Genomic DNA, 21,859 nt, shown 5'->3' with positions numbered 1-21,859 from the left:
GGATTCCCTATTGTCCGAGTACTTGATCACTCGAATATGGAATCCCCGGGCTAGCCAAAGCCAGTATGGCCAGGACTTACCACCCTTCCTAAGGGTTAAGTCACCCCATGTAAATAGCGTGGTTTGTATTCAGTTACGGAACAAATGACAAATTCGTAGATAATTTGTATTTTTCCTAACGATACAAACCTAGCCATTTACAGTTATGTGCCCGTCAGCCCTGTCCCCCAAGATAAGTCCTACCTCTAAGTAAAGTGGAGTATTCTCCAGTGTGTGAGGGGGAGGGGTAGCTAGCTACCCCTCCCTACCCCCCCCGCTAACTAGTGGTGGGGTAGGAAACCCTCGTTAAAACTTTATGGCTCGTCATTGGCTGCGCCGAAGTAATCACCCCATGTAAATAGCTAGGTTTGTATCGTTAGGAAAAATACAAATTATCTACGAATTTGTCATATTTGTAGTTAAAATGTGTGGATGGTTACGAAATGTTAATTGATTGAAAATATTTGCTGGGAAAACAGGTAATTCTAATAAAACTCTTTCTCTGAACAGGGTCGTGCTCTCTCCCGGGCTAAGTCTCGCAGAAATCTAGATTATTCAGAAGTTCTAAACAAGTTGGAAGAAATGGGCATTAGCATCAGAGTAGCATCGCCTAAGCTAGTCATGGAAGAGGCTCCAGAATCTTACAAGAATGTTACTGATGTTGTGGATACCTGTCATGCTGCTGGCATTAGCAAAAAATGTATTAAATTACGACCTATTGCAGTAATTAAAGGCTAAGTTTTGTCTAGATTTAGGTAAGAATCGGTGAATTTTCATATTAAGTTATCGATATATGCTAATTTTCAAATATTTTGAAATCCTTGATGATGCTAAAGTGAATAGGTAATATATGTATTTCCTGTGAGACACCTTTACTTTTGCTGAATAAAGGACTGTATTACTTTTTAATTTATTTTTGGTATGACCTAGTAGTTTAGGATAATTTAATTATGATGCTGAAGGTTAGAAACATATGTATTCAGTTATTAAATCTGAATATATTCAAAGATTTTTGTAAAATTATATTATGGATAAATAATGATACTGTACTGGTGAGATTTTCAGAAAACAGATCTTTGTTCCTAGACAGGTACAAATTTAAGAGAGACATAAAATAATAGTGATAGCATTGTTGTGACAGTTTTTATGATCTATGGTATAAAACTTTCCTATGAGTTTTATTTTTAAAATACCTATCACATAAGATTCTTAGTTATACTAGTTCACATATCAAACAAAGCATTATTTTTGGGCTCAAGCCATGTTGTCCTGATGGAAGGTTCCTATAAGTAGCTTCCAAGGGATATTTAAACTACAGTGATATTCCCAGAGAATTTACCTTTAGGTCTCCAGAATTCTAACTCCCGGCACGGATATCCTTAAAATTTCTCTTAAGGATATCGCATAAATCAGGGGACGTACATCTTGATACGACACACAGCAATCTTCACCCCGATTAGCGTTTTCGCCTCGAGGGGGAAGTGGCAAATTAGAAGGGGAGCCGTTATCAAGGTTACCCTTCCTCCCATACTACTATTGAGTATCTTCTAGATGGCGGTTATTTCTATTTTTGTAGCAAATTTGCGCGGTGGTGGTCCTTGTTGATCTAACCTTTTTGATCGATTTTGTGAGGATTATTATGTAATCTCCAGCTTCTTTCACCTCTGGAAAGTTGAGTATGGATTCTTTACAGTGTATAATTTTTTAGTTCCTGCTCCACTGTGAAATAAGAGTAATTTATTGTGTTAGGAGCTAGGCCTGTCACCGGAGGCGCCATGGGCGCTATCGTTCATTATACATGTGTTATTTAGTTAGCTGAACAATGCCCGGTTGTAATAGCATTAATAAATTATGAAAGCTATTTAGGCACAATTATACTAGTAAAGATATTTTTTTTATGCAAAATTTCCTCTTCCTTTAGTCGATCGTATACGTTAAGAGTTTCGGCGATTTAGGTAATCGAGATCTCATCTTGCCTAGGCGATGTAGTATACTTTCAGACATTATCCCCGTTTACCCTCGTGTATCGTTTTATTGATTCAATGAGAGATAGTACACAACTAGAATTATATAACTCGATACTTGTCTCCTGTGGAGATTTAAGTGTAATCCCTCCTTCCCTCTGAGTGCCGCCGTAGGCGGCAACCCTTTCTGGTCTTGTCATAGAGTAGTTCACTCTGGCTTGACTAGGCTAGGGTTTTTCTGTCTCCCATCTTTGCCGGCGAGAACCCGGCTTTGGTTTTCGACAGAATCTCAGAGTATTCAGTCTTTCTGCCAGCGGCAGAGCTACAGGGTGAGTAGTCACTCCCCTGCCGGCTTGGCCGCCGGCATAGGAGGGTAAGCCTCCCTAGGCCGCACCTGAAGTGGTAGTATGATGCCGCCACCTTTTCCCCTGCTGTCTAGAAGACTAGTCCCGTGTTGGCAGACCCTAGGCTGAAGAATAGACATTCTTCTGCCGCCTAGGACGGCGCCGACACTGAAATGATGTTTCTCCGGTGTTGAAAGGCGGCGGCAATCCTGCCGCCCTCATAACACCAATTCGGCAGACCCTAGGCGTGAGAATAGATATTCTTCTGCCGCCTAGGATGGCACTCATCATTTCTTCCCTTTCAGAGAGGAAAAATAATTTCTGTATACGTTGCACGTATAATTCCTTTAACATGTTTCATTCGTTACACTCGTTTTTCCATTTAGTCATTTATTAAAAAAATGTCTATTAGAATGTAATTGCGTCCTATTTCGCCCTGCAATTTGCACATTAAATATGCCAGAGTTCTCTTACTTATTTAGTTAAGTAAACTTCATATCATTGTATGCTTACAAACAATGGATATAGTTGACACTTATATTGTTCTGACAATATATACAAACCGTGAGACCGTTTGTATATCTGGTGGATACTTATGTTTGTTCATACAATATATGCTAACCTTGAGGCCCCTTTTCTACTGTCTAGTATGACTCTTCCCTGCAGGGGGCAGGAAGCACTAACATTGTCTATGATTAGTGGTAATGACGGATAATAGTAACGTCATTTGTCTCAATGGTTCAGATGACCATAGAAAAATTGTCCCAAGGTTAAGGCACCTATGAAAATCCACAAATACAGTACTTTCTAGTAATTCTCTGGTAAACTTCCATCAGGACGACATGGCTTGAGCCCAAAAAACGGATTTTGAGCGAAGTGAAAAATCTATTTTTGGGTGAGATAGCCATGTCGTCCTGATGGACCCGCCCTCCTCTTCTACAGGAAAAGCCTTGGCAGGATCCCTCCCGAAACTACTATATCTGTAGCACCATGCTCAATGCTACTAGGAATAACCGCCATCTAGATACTCAATAGTAGTATGGGAGGAAGGGTAACCTTGATAACGGCTCCCGTTCTAATTTGCCACTTCCCCTCGAGGCGAAAACGCTATTCGGGGTGAAGATTGCTATGTGTCGTATCAAGATATACGTCCCCTGATTTATGCGATATCCTTAAGAGAAATTTTAAGGATATTCACGCCAGGAGTTAGAATTCTGGAGACCTAATGGTAAATTCTCTGGGAATATTGCTGTAGTTCAAATATCCCTTGGAAGCTACTTATATGAACCTTCCATCAGGACGACATAGCTATCTCACCCAAAAATAGATTTTTCGCTTCGCTCAAAATCCGTTTTCTTTTAAATCACTTCACACTAAATTCTGATAACTATGAGTATGTGCCACTTTTTTATATCCTTTTACTTTGTATTATCAAATGCTTCAACTGCATTATGAAGTAACTTAGAAGTGCTGGATACCAGAATTCAAAGAAGGAAAAGGTAAGGGCCAAAAAGTGATGACACTAGCCTTTTCAGAATTTATTTAATATGGCTATTAATGTTGAACAATATATGCAGTAAATTAATGAGGTCTTTAATATAGGAAACATCAAAAGCTTCCCCATTTCAATGGGGGTTTGAATGCCAAGACAGCTCAACGGAGGATGATGCTATTGACATTTTATTAGAAAATTTTTTCTAAAATACTAAAAAAAAAAAAAAAAATATTATGTTCCAACTCAACTGTGGGAAAAGAAAGCTTTCAAACAATATTAATGGTTCCTCCTGTTAAGATGGATTTTAAAGCTTTTATTAAAAGTCTTCCACTTCTAGCAAAGACTTTGCTCTTCCATATAAAGAAGTTCTTGAAGTCTTTCCATGTGGGAACATCAGATGTAATGTCATGTGACACTGTCTGCTGATCAGAAGCTTTTCCCTTGACTTTTATGGTTTCTTTGTTCTTCCAGTTTGTTGATTTTAGTTTGGAGTAGATCAGCCCAGGGTTTAAGAACCATGGTGTGTCCCTCTGACATGATCTTGATATTTCTGTAATACCACTTTCATTTGGTTTACTTTCATCTTTGTCATTGGCACTTTTGTTTACTGAGGAGGAATCAGAATTATTTTTTGTTTCATTCATACCTTTCTCAAGAGTTGCATTAATGAAGGTGAACATGAGAATTGACGTTTCATTTGAAATAGTTTTAAATTTAAGTAGAGACTCCGATGGAAGGGTGATCTTCTGTCCTCTCCCGAGTGTAATATTGCATACCTCATTTAGTTTTTTTGGTTTAAATGTTTTGAGGTTTGTCTTATTGGTCTCTAGAACTTTAATAAGATCTGCATTGTCCTCTCTTATGGTATTCTTCATCTTTTCATCCTTGGATAATAATTCAAGGTGTAGCCTTTCACAAGTCTCTCGAGGAATTAACATGAACACACTTATTTTACCCTGAAGAACTTCAAGAGATGTATTTTTCAATTCCTTGCTAAGGTAGTTTTCAAGTGTCATTCCTGTAGGAAAAGATATGAGAGGATTTTTAATTATCTTGGTTAATTCATAATTTTAATCATAATTTAAGGGAACTTTAATGTGTTAAGAAAAAATATACCTGGAAAATCAGCAATGAAGATAGTGTCAGCACCCAATGATATTTCTTGGTGTAATTTATGCAGTTCACGTAAGCGATTCCTCCATGTATTGAGTTCTGACAGAATAGGTAGCACCCACTGTGTCTGGAAGAAAAAGAATTTTTTTATTTTTTGCTGATGAGATAAAACATATACAATATAGACAGATTCTTGAATATTTTTCTTTTAAAATAAAAATAGGAGTTTTTAATCATCTCAATATAGTACATGGGGTTTTGCTGTAGCATTCCATAGGTATTTTTTCTATGCTATGCAAAATTTTTCTTATGAGAATTACACTACGGAAAAGGTTGGGAGCTACATATAACACTTATCACTAGATGAAACGAGAGTAGGAAAAGCATCTGGTATGGATGGTGTGAGAGCTGAGATGTTGAAGGAAGGGGGTGGGACTGTACTTGAATATTTGGTGAGATTGTTTAATGTGTGTTTTGTGTTGTCAATGGAACCAGTAGATTGGGTTTGTGCATGTATTATACCACTTTATAAGGGTAAGGGATATGTGCATGAGTGTTGTAATTCAAGGGGTATTAGTTTGTTGAGTGTAGTTAGAAAAGTGTATGGTAGAGTACTGATTAACAGGATTAAAGATAAAACAGAGAATGCAATCTTAGAAGTACAGGGTGGTTTTAGAAGAGGTAGGGGTTGTATGAATCAGATTTTTACAGTTAGGCAGATATGTGAGAAATATTTAGCAAAAGGTGTATGTTGCGTTTATGGATCTGGAGAAAGCGTATGATAAGAGTTGATAGGGAAGCAATGTGGAATGTGATGAGGTTATATGGAGTTGGTGGAAGGTTGTTGCAAGCAGTGAAAAGTTTCTACAAAGGTAGTAAAGCATGTGTTAGGATAGGAAATGAAGTGAGTGATTGGTTTCCGGTGAGAGTGGGGCTGAAACAGGGATGTGTGATGTTGCCGTGGTTGTTTAACTTGTATGTTGATGGAGTGGTGAGAGAGGTAAATGCTCGAGTACTTGGACGAAGATTGAAACTGGTAGACGAGAATGACCATGAATGGGAGGTAAATCAGTTGTTGTTTGCGGATGATACAGTACTGGTTGCAGACGCGGAAGAGAAGCTTGGCCGATTAATGACAGAATTTGGAATGGTGTGTGAGAGAAGGAAGTTGAGAGTTAATGTGGGTGAAGAGTAAGGTTATGAGATGTACAAGAAGGGAAGGTGGTGCGAGGCTGAATCTCATGTTGAATGGAGAGTTACTTGAAGAGGTAGATCAGTTTAAATACTTGGGGTCTGTTGTTGCAGCAAATGGTGGAGTGGAAGCAGATGTACGTCAGAGAGTGAATGAAGGATGCAGTGTTGGCGGCAGTTAAGGGAGTAGTAAAAAATAAAGGGTTGGGCATGAATTTAAAGAGAGTTCTGTACGAGAAAGTGATTGTACCAACTGTGATGTATGGTATGGCGTTGTGGGGAATTAAAGTGACGGAGACAAATTGAATGTGTTTGAGATGAAGTGTCTAAGGAGTATGGCTGTTGTATCTCGAGTAAATAGGGTTAGGATTGAAGTAGTGAGGGTGAGAATGGGTGTAAGAAATGAGTTAGCAGCTAGAGTGGATATGAATGTGTTGAGGTGGTTTGGCCATGTTGAGAGAATGGAAAATGGCTGTCTGCTAAAGAAGGTGATGAATGCATGAGTTGATGGGAGAAGTACAAGAGGAAGGCCAAGGTTTGGGTGGATGGATGGGTGAAGAAAGCTCTGGGTGATAGGAGGATAGATGTGAGAGAGGCAAGAGAGTGTGCTAGAAGTAGGAATGAATGGCGAGCGATTGTGACGCAGTTCCGGTAGGCCCTGCTGCTTCCTCCGGTGCCTTAGATGACCGCGGAGGTAGCAGCAGTAGGGGATTCAGCGTTATGAAGCTTCACCTATGGTGGATAACGGGGGAGGGTGGGCTGTGGCACCCTAGCAGTACCAGCCGAACTCGGTTGAGTCCCTTGTCAGGCTGGGAGGAATGTAGAGAGGAGAGGTCCCTTTTTTGTTTCATTGGTTGATGTCGGCTACCCACCAAAATTGGAGGAAGTGCCTTGGTATATGTATGTATGAATCACTGTAGTATGCTGATTGGAAATGCTTCCGGGCTATTTTGGTAGCCTACTTATGGGGTACATTGTCACCTTGTTCCCATTATGATGCAAGGTTAAATTGTGAGGTTATGGCTAAGGTGATTTCATTTTAATGAATCTAACCAAAGCTCTTTTTTTTTTTCTTCCTTTGAAAATAACAGCTTTGACCACCTTGACCACCTTATTTAAATGGAAAAATCAAGGGTCTCCCTATTATTATTCATTATTACTAGCTAAGCTACACCCTAGTAGGGAAAGTAGTGAATATTGAATTGTAATATATTTTAGATCAGTAACAATGTTAAAAGAGATGTGACATATATACAGTATACTACGAAGAGACTTATGTCAACCTGTCAGGAACTAGACTCTCTCATGCCTGCCATACGGTCAACAAGCCTGATTTGCGCCTAGTTTAATTCCTCGCCCTGAGGCTGCCACATCCTTTCAGCATTCTCTGAAGTTGCAGTTTAGGGAGGGCCAGGCAACCGTTATTAGGGAGAATCCTGCGTTATAAGAAGTGGCGAGCAGCAAAGCCACGATTAGCAAAGTTGTAGTATGTGGAGATCCGTGTGTACAACTTTCCATACAATAACAGATGGCAAGCACCAAGGAGTTAGGTCTATCAGTGGTGAGTGGAAAGATGATGGCCACCAAAGATCTGACTGCTGTGACGATCCCTTATGGTGGGATCTATTACTTTGTCTTTCCCAAGAAGGTGATCACAGAGAAAGTGAAAGTGGGAATACTGCTGCAAGGCCAGGTTCCTCAGTCCAAGAAATATGAAGACTTAGATTTTCATTTTATAGTCCTTAAATAAAATGTTCAAAAGGTATCTGCATAAAATGAAGAAAGAAGATGCTAAGATGGCATGCTCTATATTGGAGAGGGTGGTATTATGGGCTGTGATCTTAGTCAGTTGAAGGAAAGGTAGAGTTGGTAATGGAGAAGGCTAATAAATGAGCTTATTAGTTACCCTCCTTTTTATTTAAGAAGTGACCCTAGAAGATAGACTTCTCTTGGAAGCATGGATTAAGGAAGAGAAAGATCTTCATATTAATTGTCTGAAACATTATTATTGTCATTATTATCACTAGCTAAGCTACAACCCTGATTGGGAAAGCAGAATCCTATGAACCCAAGGGCTGCAACAGGTAAAGTAGCCCAGTGAGGAATAAAATAATAAATATCTAAAGATCAGTAACTACATTGAAATGGATCAGACATATATAAATTGTAAAACAAAACTTATGTCAACCTGTTCAACAGAGCAGAATTTGAAAAAATCTTGAACTTCTGGTGTTCTACTTTTTCAACCACCTGATTATGAAGATTATTCAACAATCTTGTAACAGTTGGAATAAAACTTCTAGAATACTGTATAGTATAGTGCCTTATGATGGAGAAGGCAAAGCTATTTGAATTAATAGCATAACAAGATGGCACAGTCTGGGAAGATCTGAATGCAACGGATGATCTGAATTATGAAAGATATTATGTAACATGCATCACAAGTTAACTGAATGATGGTACCAGAGATCAGATCTAGATCAGGAATAAGGAATTTAATAGACTAAGTTTCTTGTCAACAAATTAAGATGACAGTCAGCAGCTGAAAACCTGACAGGAGAATAATACTCGGAACTAAGCTAGAATAAAAGAGTTGAAACATTTGCTTAGGATAGACTGAAATCTTAAAAGACTTTCTCATAAAGACAATTTTTTGTACAACTGAAGAAGAAACAGACCAAACCTGTTTCTAAAAAGTAAATTTGCAAACAAGAATTGCACATACAATTTTAAATGAGCTGTAGATAGTTAAACATTGTCAATGCAGAGCTCTGGATATTGAGGCGCTACTGTTCTTGACCTACTTACAATCATACTTTGAGTTTTCTTGGTGTTTAACTTCATACCCATAACTTGCACCTTGAACTAATTTTAGCTAGAACTCTATTAAGGGATTCAGCAACCCTAGGTCAACATTCAGGAGACAGAATTGATGATAAGAGTAGCATCATCTGCTTATGCAAGAAGCTTTTTCTCTAGGTTACATATCATGCATATATAGTATTAACAGTAATTATTTTTATTATTGTTACTAGCTAAGCTACAACCATAGTTGGAAAAGCAGGATGCTATAGACCAATGGCTCCAACAGGGAAAAATTGCCCTGTGAGGAAAGGAAATAAGTAATAGACAATTAAAATATTTTAAGAACAGTAACAACATTAAAATAGATCTTTCATATATAAACTATAAAAAGAGATTTATGCCAGCCTGTTCAACATAAAAACATTTGCAGCAAGCTTGAACTTTTGAAGTGCCATTGAATCAACTACCTGATTAAGAAAGATCATACCACAGCTTGGTCACAACTGAAATAAAACTTAAAGAATACTGTGTAGTATCAAACCATATGATGGAGAAGGCATGACTATTAGGATCAACTGCATACCTAGTATTACAAACAGGATGCTACTGTCTAAGAAGATCTGAATGCAAAGGTTGGTCAGAATTAGGAAATATATTATGCAACATGCATGACTAACTGAATGATGGTGCCAGATCAGGAATAAGAAATTTAAGACTGCAAGATCCTGTCAAACAAATTAAGATGAGATTCCGTACCTGAAGACCAGACAGGAGAATATTACTCGAAACAAGACAGAATGAACAAATTAGATTGATTCACAAAAATTATGACTTTCCCAATAAGCCAATTATTTTGTGGGGGTGTCTGCCGTTTATGGGGACAGGGATATCTTTCTTATTACTAGCCAAATCGTATTTCATTATGGGGTTGATGTTCTTTACAATTTTCTAACATACCATAATATGATGTTAATTTATCGTTTTGACTAATAACACAATTTACCTTTACCACGGCAATATTTTCTAAGTTCAGCATGGTCCGTACGCAAGTCACGGGTAGCTCCTGCTTAGTTTCCAACTTTCCCGATAGAGAGAGCCCGTGTCATCCCAGTCTAAGAAACGTTCGGTTTTACAAATTAATACTGTCCCGTCAATCTACATATTTACCCCTTAGTTAAGTATGTAGTTTTTAAGGACACGTCATGTTTAGTGACATTTGATACTGCTGGGATATTTATCATGAAATGTTATGTTAGAAAAAGGCCGTTACAATGCGTCGTACGCTGAAGCCACGGCCAACTTACTCGGTCGTAAAATTTCCCGCAATCATTGTTTCCTGCCTGATTATAATAACACCCGTTTGGCGGCGCTCGATTCGCATATCAGCTGGTCGCGCAAGCATGAACAGTTTTCGATGTTCGTACGTATGTTTTCGCTAATTCCAACAATTTTCATTTTAATCTCTTGTTAAGATTGTTATTTCTTTCGAAATCGTCCCAAAATTATGCCGAATACTATTTTGTTTTATATACAAACAAAGGTTAGGTTATCCAGCATCTAGTTAAGATATTTCGTCAGATAAAGCCAGTGTCAAACAAAGCAACCGAACTAACCCTTTCGTGGGCCGCGTGATTTCAAATTTTTAATCCCCCCCATGACCCGAGATTGACCTACAGTCGACCCTTTCCAACTCTAACCGCCGTGATGGATAGACCTGTTCCGTATAGTTTCTCTGTGAGTGATATTTTCGAGTTTATCTCCCGTATTGATCAGATTGACGCAATTAAGACCCTCAGATATATATATCTACGTGATTTCACTCGTGTTACCCCCGAATTCTTTCACTATTTATTTCGAGAAGGCCTCTTAAGGGATTTTAGAGGTACATGTAAAAAGTGTAAAACAGGTGATGTGGCCCTGATGTGGTTTTAGCGACTACGAAATTTAAGGTAAGCCTGAGTAACCTATAATATGATCATGTGGATAAGATATAATTTTGAGTGCTGCCCAAAGCTTCTTTTCTGTAGGAGAGAGACTTACGAAGGGGGTCCGGGGGCTTGCCCCCGGGTAGGGGTAGTGACCTGGGAACTACTAGGATTGGTTAGGTTTGGTTTGTGGGGTTTGTATGTTAGCAACAGTGTTTGGGGGGTCGCAGGGGGGCGTCAGCCCCCCCGTTTAGTTCACGATGAAGGTAAGGACATGGCTTGTAGGTCAGGTTAGGAGGGGAATTTTGGGTTAGTTGTCCATTTTTCTCGCACATTTCCGACATCCATGACCAGAGGGTTCCTAGTATGTAGATTGTTGGGACAAGCATTTACAAAACCAGTGAATTTAATATTTCATTCCGTGATCATTCCCGCGAAAAAGAGCAGATTTTCCTACTTAGTTTCCAACTTTCCCGATAGATAGAGCCTGTGTCATCCCAGTCTAAGAAACCTTCGGTTTTACAATTTAATACTGGTTTTACAATTTAATACTGTCCCGTCAATCTACATATTTACCCCTTCGTTAAGTTTGTAGTTTTTAAGGACACGTCATGTAATCATTCCCGTAAAAAGAGCTGATTTCGGACTTTTTTTTACTCGATTTCAAGAAACATTCAGTTTTACAATTTAATACTGTCCCGTCAATCTACATTATTTAACAAATCATTCCCGTAAAAAAGAGCCGATTTCGGACTTTTTTACCTCGATTTTCGGCCGGTCAAAGGGCTGTCCCCATAAACGGCAGAGGCTCCATTTTGTGCAATTGAAGAAGAGACAGACTGAATGGGTCAGTAACACTACCCTGTGGAACACCAGGTATTAAATTTTTATAGATAATATGGTGCCCACCAACAACTACTGTCTGCAATCTATTAAATAAAATTCAATGAAAATGTTAAGAAAAGACCCATCTATTCCAATATTTTCAAATTTGAAAACAAGGGCTTCGTGATTAACATGGTCAAAGGGAGCACTGAAACCAATGCCAGTCATGCAAACTTCCTGCCCATAATCAAGAAATTCTATAACGGATTGGGAATTGTAAGAAGGGCTTCACATGCCACAAGGCCTTTGCGAAAGCCAAAAGTCATTCAAAAACCTTAGATAATGTGGGAGTTGTAGACATTGGGTGGTAATCAGCATGGCTTGAGCTAGTGAAAACACATTTACCCAATGGGGTAACATTACTAAGTCTCCTACAAGTGCAAAAATAAGTTTTTGCTGACTTGCAAAGGATAAAAGAAAAGGAAAAAAAAAAAACAGGAAAAATACCATTTGGATCTCCATCTCCAAGAGCATCAAGATCCAGTAAGAGCATTTTAATTTCACTGGACAGAAAAGCTAAAGTAGTTAGTTTACCCTTTGGAAAACTTGAATGAGAAAGATTGAGTTTCTAATTATTCTGTTTACTGTGAAACACATCACCCAAAAGGGTTGTCTTTTCCTTTAGACAGTGAGTGACACAGCCAACTAGATGTTTTCAAGTAGAGGAGGAACTGTTACATCTATACCAAAGGGTGCAGGTTTGAGGGTAGCCCACCATTTATGTTCCTGGGTTTTACCAGAAAGAATTTCATTTATGGCCAAATTGTATTCCTTTTCAGTTGAATCTTAAAGTTTATGAGCGACTTTCAGATCTTATCTGAGTAATACTACTATTCTAAGTGATATCTAATGTTATCTTTCCAAAAATGATAAGCCTCCTGTTTCTCCAAATAAGCATGTCTACGATTATCAATGAACCAGGATTTGTCTTTCATTCAGCATTTTAACACACAAGAAAGGATATGACTGTAATGAGAGTAATGAGTTTGGGAAAGTTGGTGGTAAAAAGGTCATAGCCACTCACTCGGACAATACAACAGCACTAGATTACATCAAGACTTGGGGAAACACAGTCAGAGGCCCTATTCTTGTTAGCTTAGGAGCTTCTGTGTTGGGTACAGGAGTAAGATAAGCAACAAAGTTGATCATGAAATTTTAATAAAAATTCCTTTCAATACTCATCTAGCTTCCTTTTCGGAGTTCGTTCGTATCAACGTATATTATTAACCATCTCAGGATCCGATGACGCACTTTGGCATCATATATTCATGTAACCATAAGTACTATATTGAGGTCAAAACACTACTGTTCATGACTGAAATATGGCAACAAGCTGTTGCTCTTATTCAGTGAACAACTCGGGTTGTAACTGAATTTTCATACAATTTTTTTAACTTTCACATATTCATGGGCCTTAAGAAAGTTGTCTGTAAAAGAAAGGAGACATAAGTCTGGATGTTCCTTGAGACTCTGGTAAGGGATTAAAAATCTACTAACAGAGCTTAGTGTAATGCAACATGCGTGCTTAAGGAATTCGAATTCAGTAAGTGAGAGCTGGAGCTCCATATTAAAGTACATTAAATATAAAAGTTCCTGTACCGGAGTGAGCCGGAGCAATGGCAATGGGACTGTATCATTATAAAAGGGATAATAATGAAATAAGAATAAATAATCTAAAGCAATCTGCCGAACCTCTGAGGGTCGGGGAAGCAGTGACAGGCCCGTAAAAAAAATATAAAACAAAAGCCGTAGCTAAAGGCTAAGGCTAATATAAGAGTTAAGCGTATTGGCAATCTCCGGTGAAGCCGGAGGTCGATGAAAGGTCCTGAATAATTCAATTGTGAATAATAATTCAATTGTGAAATTTATAAAACACAAGCCGTAGCTAAAGGCTAAGGCTAATATAATAGTTAAGCGTATTGGCGATCTCCGGTGAAGCCGGAGGTCGATGAAAGGTCCTGAATAATTCAATTGTGAATAATAATTCAATTGTGAATAACAATGGATATTTGTGTGGATGTGGCCTGAGACCGGAGTATGGGCCACCGGAGGGTCGTATCTAAACAATATGAAGGCCGTCCCAGAGGGTTGTATTTAAACAATATATAACAATAGTTCCAAACTCATTGAGAATCCCTCATGGCGGAGTAGAACTCAAGGCGGAGTGGAAAAATGTTCAGAACTACTCCCAAGCCGTAACGGGGAGAGGACGGAACTCGGGACCTATTAAATAACGCTAACTATTGAATAGTAACCATAAACTAAATAACTCGTAAGCTATCATACACCCGTAGAGGGAGAGGTGGGGGAGGGAGAACTCGTTGAACGAACAAAACGGAAAACAGGAAATCCGCTCACCCACCTGAGGTTAAGAAAGAAAACGAGAGAAAGGGGTAACTCATGACTGAGAACAGAAAACGGGAACCCCAATCTCTCGCTCCCGTGGTTACAAAATCAGGACCTAATAAGCACACAACACTATTATAAACGTATAAAATAAAATTGTAACATCAAATACAAGACTACGAACGAAGAATAACGTCTGCTAAAACCTAAATTAAAGGGAAATAGTCGACTGACGAACGCCTCGGGGGGCGGGTACTAAACTATAATAAAGCTAGAACGTTATTCTTGTTCGCAGATTGGACTTGCTAGCAAAAAGTACCATGGGAATTAATAACGATAATAATAATGATGGTTCAAAAAGGCATAAGGCCAGGGACTTAACCAAGAACCTAAGTGACAGAGTACCAAACGGGCAAGACTAAGATGAGCTCCCAGCAAGACAAGGGAAAAAACAATGGCCGCCGAGGACGCGGACGGGCCCAGACGGTAGTGATAAAACAGACTATACTGGGTAGATGACAAAAGCCCGGTACTACAAAAAGCTGTCAAAACAAACTATGGTACTTAACATTGGAATGGGTGAAGATGGAGCTTCAGTCATGACGAAATAAATCCACAAGAGTGAAAAAAGCCGAGAGCACAACAATATACACACACGCTAGCAAGTCCAAATTAGAAGAATGTTGTTCAGATGGCGCTCACGTCGGGGCGTGGGTGGCGTGGCTCTGGTAGCTTGGCTGGTGCCTCTGTATCGGCCCATCCCTTTGACGAAGGAATTAACTAAATGGAAGACAGCCTGTGAATAGTGGCTTTCACGCGCCTTTGCTTTATACACGACACCCACAAGGTGCTCGCGCGAGGATAGTAACCTCTGCATTCCATGCTTTTATCTTTCTCTGGTATAATTGGAAGATTTTATCAGAGAAGTGTATTAGAAGGACCCCTTTTCACCGGGCGCCACAGGTCTCTCCCCAGAAATAGATTTTTCCTTCGTCAAAATCCCTTTTTTAACTTTCACATATTCATGGGCCTTAAGAAAGTTAGTGAGACAATGGTAACATGTCAACTAGTTAGGTATAGTGTTCATCAAGCCTTTGTACATTAAGTTTAAGCCGACTGTATTCATTAAGACATTATGCTCTTATAACACTGACAGATGGTCGGTCATGCACAAATTATGTACTAAAGCATGCATGACATGCACTCATCAAAATCACTTGAATGTATGTAATTAGATCATTATAAATTAATTAACACAAATGTTACTCTTCTCTTTTTTGAATTACTGAACCATGGTAAAACCATCAGAAAAAAAAAAAACATTTGTCAAGAAATTAGGTTCTGAATGTAAATGAACAAACCCCAACTCATACAGCAATTGAAGGCAAAAAATTTTCTGCTCTGTTTCCAAGTTATTCCTTTTAGAGTATTTAAGTAATGTTATGAATCTTTGAATTAGGCATTCTTTGAGGACTTTGCCTTTTTCTACCAGATTGTTACTCAGCCGTTAGTATACACTAATTAGAGACTTAGGACTGAATTGACTAAAATGTTTCAGTGAATTACTGTTGTGTGACTAGAAATGTGGTTGTTGCTGCTAAGTAATCTAGTGAAAGCTTCCATACATCTGAAGAGATCATCCTGGTCAGTTTCTAAACTTTTTAAAGCCATGATCCATATTCAAATATTGTACACTTATACTAAGATCAATATTTAATGACTGGGGGTAATCATTCAAGCATTCAAAGTATAATCAGATCAGGAATTTTATCTCACTGCAATAACTATCGACAAGTGGTAGCTTAATAGGTTTGTCAGCAAATTGCAATGCATGATGCCTGAATTCAAGCCATGCTTGTGACTTGATGAATTTCATTGGTAATTTGACCTTCCTGTCCCTAGGAGTTAGGGATTGGGGAGCATTTTGGGCCCATAAATGTCTGCTAAGTCATCAGCAGCCACTTCCTGTTTCCCCTAGATTTAGCTCGATTGGGAAGGGGATTTGATGGTGATAAAATATATCTTTGTTCGGTCTTTAGGGACATCATGTACCAGTGCAATGACCTGATCTGTGCCGATGTTCACGAGCAACATTTAAACTGCAGTCAGAATGGCATATTGGGAGATGTCTACCAATATTGGCCTCCCTTTGTGTTAATGCTAATTTTCCTTTAACTTCCTTTAATGATGCAAAGTGAACAATTTCATAAGCAGAATAACTTATGACAAGTGATTTGCTTGACTTCAATATTTTAATGTTTATTCCATCTCACTGATTAAGGAAATTCATCAATGCCTGGTTAAAAAATTTTCTTTTTCTTCACAATTGGAATTGATTTTTGCATTTTACTTAAATTGACTAAATTTCCAGTACAGTACATACATGAGGAATTATTTCACAAGAAAAATTTTGTATAAAGATTGTACAGGTAACAAAGTTGTGTTTAACTTACCTTATGCCAGGGTGACCATGGAGCTCTAAGAACATCTACATTAGGATCATATACTCGCTGTTGAAATCTTCTGTTTAGAGATCTCCACACATCAAAATGCAAAGCAAAATTTGACATACCGTACTGGGTTAGTTTATCTTCAATGCAACGACCAAATTGCACTGCCATGTCTACATGACTGGCCCATCGATTACTTTTCACCCATGCCTGCAAAAAGATTTTGGTATATCATATATTCAAGCATGTTGATACTGTATAGTTACATTTTAATCAATTTTATTTTTAGAAATTCTAAAATTTGGTAACACTAATATGACAAATTCGAAGATAATTTGTATTTTTCCTAACCATACAAACCTTAGCTATTTAAATTAGGTTTACCTTTTAGCGAAGCTGAAATGGCGAGCCATTAGAATTTAACGAGGGTGTATTACCCCCGCGCTAGTTAGTGGGGGGGGGTAGGGGAGTGGTAGCTAGCTACCCCTCGCCCCCCTCACACACCGGTGAAGCTCACTTTCACTTAGAGGTAGGACTTGTCTTGGGGGACAGGGCTGGCGGGCAAATATGTGTAAATCGCTAAGGTTTGTATGGTTAGGAAAAATATAAATTATCTTTGAATTTGTCATTTGTTCCGTAACCGAAATACAAACCACGCTATTTACATTGGGTGGAAAGTCCCCAGCCATACTGGCTTTGGCTTTACCCGGGGACTCAGAATCCGAGTGAGTCGCACTCGAGAAAAGGAATCCCTGCACCTCACAAGTTCCTTGCTCCGCAAGGAACCGTGTGGCCTACATAAGCTTGTGTGTGAAGGAAGAAGTGTGACCCATCCTAGGCAGTTGACCTGGAGTTCCAGAAGGAACTCTGGGTTAGGACGTTCCCAATACCACCTCGTCAGGGTATGGGGGACGCGACAGTATTGACTCAATACTCGGAACACAAGGAAGCATGGTTTACCTGCAGAGGTTCGAGATCAGCTATGCAGAGACCAGGATGCTGCTTCCCCGTAGAAGGGATGATGAAGAAAGAAGTAAGGGCCAGACATACTTCTTTCGTTCATGCAGACTAAAACCTGATAACAATGCCCTCAACCTTCTGCTACCTGTCCAAAAAGGAGCCTGAGGTTAGACCAACTGTTGTGTAGCCACCACAGAGCGATAGAAAACGTATCGAAACTCCTGTGGGTCGCGCCCTGCAGGAAGCGGGCTGCGAAGGTCATTAGACGCTTCCAGACTCCAGCTTGTAGCACCTGCGTCACAGAGTAGTATTACTCGAAGGCGAGGGACGTTGCGATGTATCCGACATCGTGCTGTAGGGCGACGTGATGGGGGAGGGTCTGGAGAGAGGTCGAGATGAATGTCCTTGAGTCCGAGCTGAAGAGGTATACTGGTGACTCTCCCCCGTGTCCTTCTTGTGCTCCCAAACCGGCTGCAACTGAGGACAAACTGCAGCTGTTCCCAAAGCTAACCTCTCGATTCCTTTACTGGCAAGAAGGAGAAGGTTTTGGGACATCAGATACAGAATGGAGACTCGAAATCTTGAAGGAATTGGACCGAAGGGCCGGAACCCCAAGATTCTGAGTCTAGCCAACAACTCAGGAACGAACCTGAATGTTGCCTTCCCCCATTCCTTAGAAAGGGCGGAGTCGTACGAGACCAAGAAGATTGCTTATACACTGGCCGCAGCCAGAGTGAGCAGGAGACCCAAGACGGAATACAATCAGAGGCCTGACGTAAAGGTTCTTGAGAAGATCTCTTAAGGGACTAAAAAGTCCGAGCCATGCTCCAAGTTGGAGGTCTCACTCCGACTAGGGCAGGGACATTCGCAGCTTCGCATGAGCGAGGAAAGATCCAGCGGGCAGGAAAAAGTTATTCCTTTAAGCCTGAAGGTCAGGGAAAGGCTGAGCGACAGGCTTCATTGCCGAGAGCGGAAAGGAGTTTCCTCCCGCCGAAAGGCAATAAGATCGTTATTGCTGGAGAAGAGGCCTCAAGGGAAGAGGTATATCTCCCACGACACCAACCACCGAAGAATCTTAACTTCGCCTGGAAGACCCCTGTGGATGACTATCGCAGATGACGTGACCTCCGTCCCGCGACTGTAGCGGGTTGTCTCTTCTTGAGGAGGAGGCGTAGTGTCTCCAGGCATGAAGCCGAAGCGACGCCCCGGCTCGTGAAAGATGTTGCAGTGTGGTTGTTTGAGTAGCCTGTGCCGTGGGAGAAGCTCTCCCGGGAGTTCCGTCAGGGGAAGCAGAGGGTCCGGAAACCGTTCTGCGCATAGTCCCAGTGGAGCTCTCAGGGCCATTGAAAGGTTGACAGACAAACTGGTCTTGTTGAGACCCATTCTCAACAGACAACAAAGGAGGGAAGACGCAGGAGTCGATGTTGTCCCACCATCACCGGAATGCATCTTGCCAGAGTCTCGGGGTCTGAGACTGGGGGGAAGAACAGCGGAAGCTTGAGGTTCCAAGCTGTCGCGATCAGGTCCCCCAGACCAGGACTTGCTGGTTACTCAAGGCCAAAGACCCCCAGGTACACTCTCTCTACGAGGCTCTGCTCGGATGGTCGGAGAGAACATTCCTCTGCCTGGAATGAGAGAGCCGATGGTGGTATTGAGAGTATCTTAATCATCTCGGTATCTCTACTGCAAGATGCGAAGGTGTGAAAATGCGTCCCCTGCTGGTTAAAACACGCCAGAACCATGAAGTCGACGCGCACGGAGCGACTGGGCAGGAGCTGTAGGATCTGTAGAGGGGCCAGACTACGGCCCCTAAGCCTGCCTGAATGATGGAGAGGTATCCTTCAGGTCCTGACCATAGGCCTGGACCGGAAGAACAGCATAAAAAATGTGGGGAGAGGACGAGAATATCCACTCCCATCAAGAGGTTCCATAGGTCAACACCCATTGCAGGTCTAATCGTTCCGCTGGTCCCATAGGGGCCAGAAAGTCCGGTTAATCGTTGCTTGAAACCACCGGAACTTGGACCGCCCCACATGGAATTTATCCTGAGGCGACCGTTCGGAACTATAGACGGGTCAATGAGGAAAAGAGAACTAGGAAACGTTCCAAGGTAGGGCTGAAAGCTCTGCTTGACTGAGAACAGGTACTGCGACTCTCCTCAGCCTTGCCACAGTCAACTGAAGGGAAGGCTCGGAGGAGGTGGCAACAGAATCTGGCGTCCCCAGGTGGTCACCCATCCAAGTACCGACCAGAACCGACGTTGCTTAACCTCGCTGGACGAATGAGAAGCGGGGTTTCCAACGTGGTAAGGCCGTTGAGTCAATATCATGGCTAGATACTCCAGATGTTGAGGCAGAAGAAGAGAAGGCTCCTAGCAAAATACCATGAACCCCCACTCATGGTAAGCATCCGGAAGCTTGTCCCGAGCCTACCGGAGTTGACCAGACCTCCAAAAAAAGAAGGAGGCGGAAGCCTGCACCTGTGCGGCCATGAGGATAGGAGGGAGAGTTCTCTGGGGAAAAAAACCTGCGATGCCACGGCGGGATCGCCACACTGCATCTTAAGCAGGAATACCTGCAGTCTAGGCTGAATTCCACGAGCTTCCTGGAAGATGGATGGAATGGAAACTGAAAGTACCCGTCCTTCCGATCCAGGGTCTAAGGAGTCCTGTCGCCTCGCTACCAGTCTGATCGATTCTGCTGATCCACGCTGGACGAAGTTTGTTCGACAAACTTGATCAGGCCTGAGAGGTCGACTTCGGAACTCCCGTCCCAGATACTTCCTTACAAGAAAGGATCGACTGAAGAAGCCGGGGGTGAAGCCGCCGATGATCCTATGGAGGACCTTCTCCTAAGGCATGGATCATTCTGCCCAAACGGGCAAACTCTTGCCGATCCTATGGCATAGAGGTTCAGAGACACTGAATTCGCTGACAGAGACGGCAGGCGTGATATCCTTGGCTGATCACAGAGATCGTGCAGGAATGGGCATCGGGAAGCTGTCATCCAGATGAGTAACCTTAGGCATCCTCCCAGCGTGAAACCTGCAAGGGGGGGGTGCAAATCCTAGCGTTCGTGAACTCTGCCGCTCCCTCTAGGACTATGCCCCCCCTGGGAGAGCCTCCTGTGCCATCTGTTCCTGACAGGAGAGAACTGCAATTGGACACCTTGTCTCAGTTGTCGTAGCCGGTCCGATAACTCAGGCCGACGTGGCCGAAAGAAAGAGGCGCTGGAGCCCTGCAGGGTCTGGAAGAAAGCGCCTTGGAGGAGTGAAAACGGAAGTCGACTTCCTCCGCACAGCCGCTGTCTATGTCTCTGTCCTTGGGCACAAACAAAACTCTTCTCAAGAATGGAAGGGTGTCTGAGGTTGTCGACATCCACGGATGAGACACCCGAAAGGAAGCCCTCGGTTATTGCGTCCAGATGGTCCAACATCGAGCTTGCCCGCAAGTTAGATACTTGACGACGAAACGCCATGGTGCTTCAGCCCGAGAGGAGAAAGGAGGAAAGTACCCATGACCTTCCTGTAGCTTCCTTGAACCAACCTCGGGTCGTAACCGAGGAGGGAAAGGACCTGGTAAGCCCCTTTCACGAGATGGAGAAAAGGAAGGGGTAAACAGTCGCCCCTTGGCCGATGGAGAAATCTCGAACGGAAAGCCCCCCCGCCAAAAATCCTTCCAGGAATGACGGGGAGGGGCTAACCCAGGTTCTGGAAAGAAGAATGTTGCTCAGACCTCCCTGAAGATTCTTCTTATTCTTGCATGTGCCATGCTCTGCGTTTACGGGGTGAGGCCGTGTTCTGGAAATACGCTCCAGAAGACTCGCCAGGCTGGCCATGCTGCGAAAACTCCAATGGGAATCGCGGTCGCAATCGCCCTGGAGCTCGCGCTATGGTAAATCAATGATTTGCGCATGGGCGAACGTGGAAGCGCCCATGCACGGGCACGCAGGAACGCAAACGAAGGTGAGCGAAGGAGCGCAGAAGGAGGGCGAGTGTGGTAGGAAGGGCGAGAGCTGGTAGTCGGCGAGCGATAACCCATAGGCGAGCAATGGATACTGCAAGAATTAAGCCGACGTTCGCGCGAAGAAACCCCGTCGGTCGGCGCGACGGAACCCCGTCGGTCGGCGCGACGGAACCCCGTCGGTCGGCGCGACGGAACCCCGTCGGTCGGCGCGACGGAACCCCGTCGGTCGGCGCGACGGAACCCCGTCGGTCCGCGCGACGGAACCCCGTCGGTCCGCGCGACGGAACCCCGTCGGTCCGCGCGACGGAACCCCGTCGGTCCGCGCGACGGAACCCCGTCGGTCCGCGCGACGGAACCCCGTCGGTCCGCGCGACGGAA

The 21,859-nt window shown here is 42.1% G+C and overlaps 2 protein-coding genes and 1 pseudogene across 5 annotated transcripts in view; 1 reads left to right on the top strand and 2 right to left on the bottom strand.

The window, feature by feature from the left end:
* RtcB (RtcB RNA ligase) overlaps window positions 1-942 on the top strand; it is a 266,421-nt gene extending 265,479 nt beyond the window's left edge. For both annotated transcript variants that reach the window (XM_068346064.1, XM_068346063.1), the window contains one exon: window positions 550-942. In XM_068346064.1, coding sequence (XP_068202165.1) covers window positions 550-777 — 228 coding nt within the window. In that variant the 3' untranslated portion in view covers window positions 778-942. The remainder of the gene's footprint in view (window positions 1-549) is intronic.
* Window positions 943-4,036: 3,094 nt separating this feature from the next.
* The window catches only part of GC (gamma-glutamyl carboxylase), a 123,307-nt gene continuing 105,484 nt past the window's right edge, over window positions 4,037-21,859 (bottom strand). For all 3 annotated transcript variants that reach the window (XM_068346040.1, XM_068346039.1, XM_068346038.1), the window contains exons 11-13: window positions 16,561-16,767; window positions 4,959-5,082; window positions 4,037-4,860 (exon numbers count right to left, since the gene is read on the bottom strand). In XM_068346040.1, coding sequence (XP_068202141.1) covers window positions 4,109-4,860; window positions 4,959-5,082; window positions 16,561-16,767 — 1,083 coding nt within the window. In that variant the 3' untranslated portion in view covers window positions 4,037-4,108. The remainder of the gene's footprint in view (window positions 4,861-4,958; window positions 5,083-16,560; window positions 16,768-21,859) is intronic.
* Window positions 19,718-19,836, bottom strand: LOC137616813 (5S ribosomal RNA; annotated as a pseudogene).

Source organism: Palaemon carinicauda, chromosome 22, assembly GCF_036898095.1.
Source record: "Palaemon carinicauda isolate YSFRI2023 chromosome 22, ASM3689809v2, whole genome shotgun sequence".
Lineage (NCBI taxonomy): Eukaryota > Metazoa > Arthropoda > Malacostraca > Decapoda > Palaemonidae > Palaemon > Palaemon carinicauda.
The sequence above is the reverse complement of the archived record's forward strand: the minus strand, read 5'-3'. Positions and strand labels throughout refer to the sequence as shown.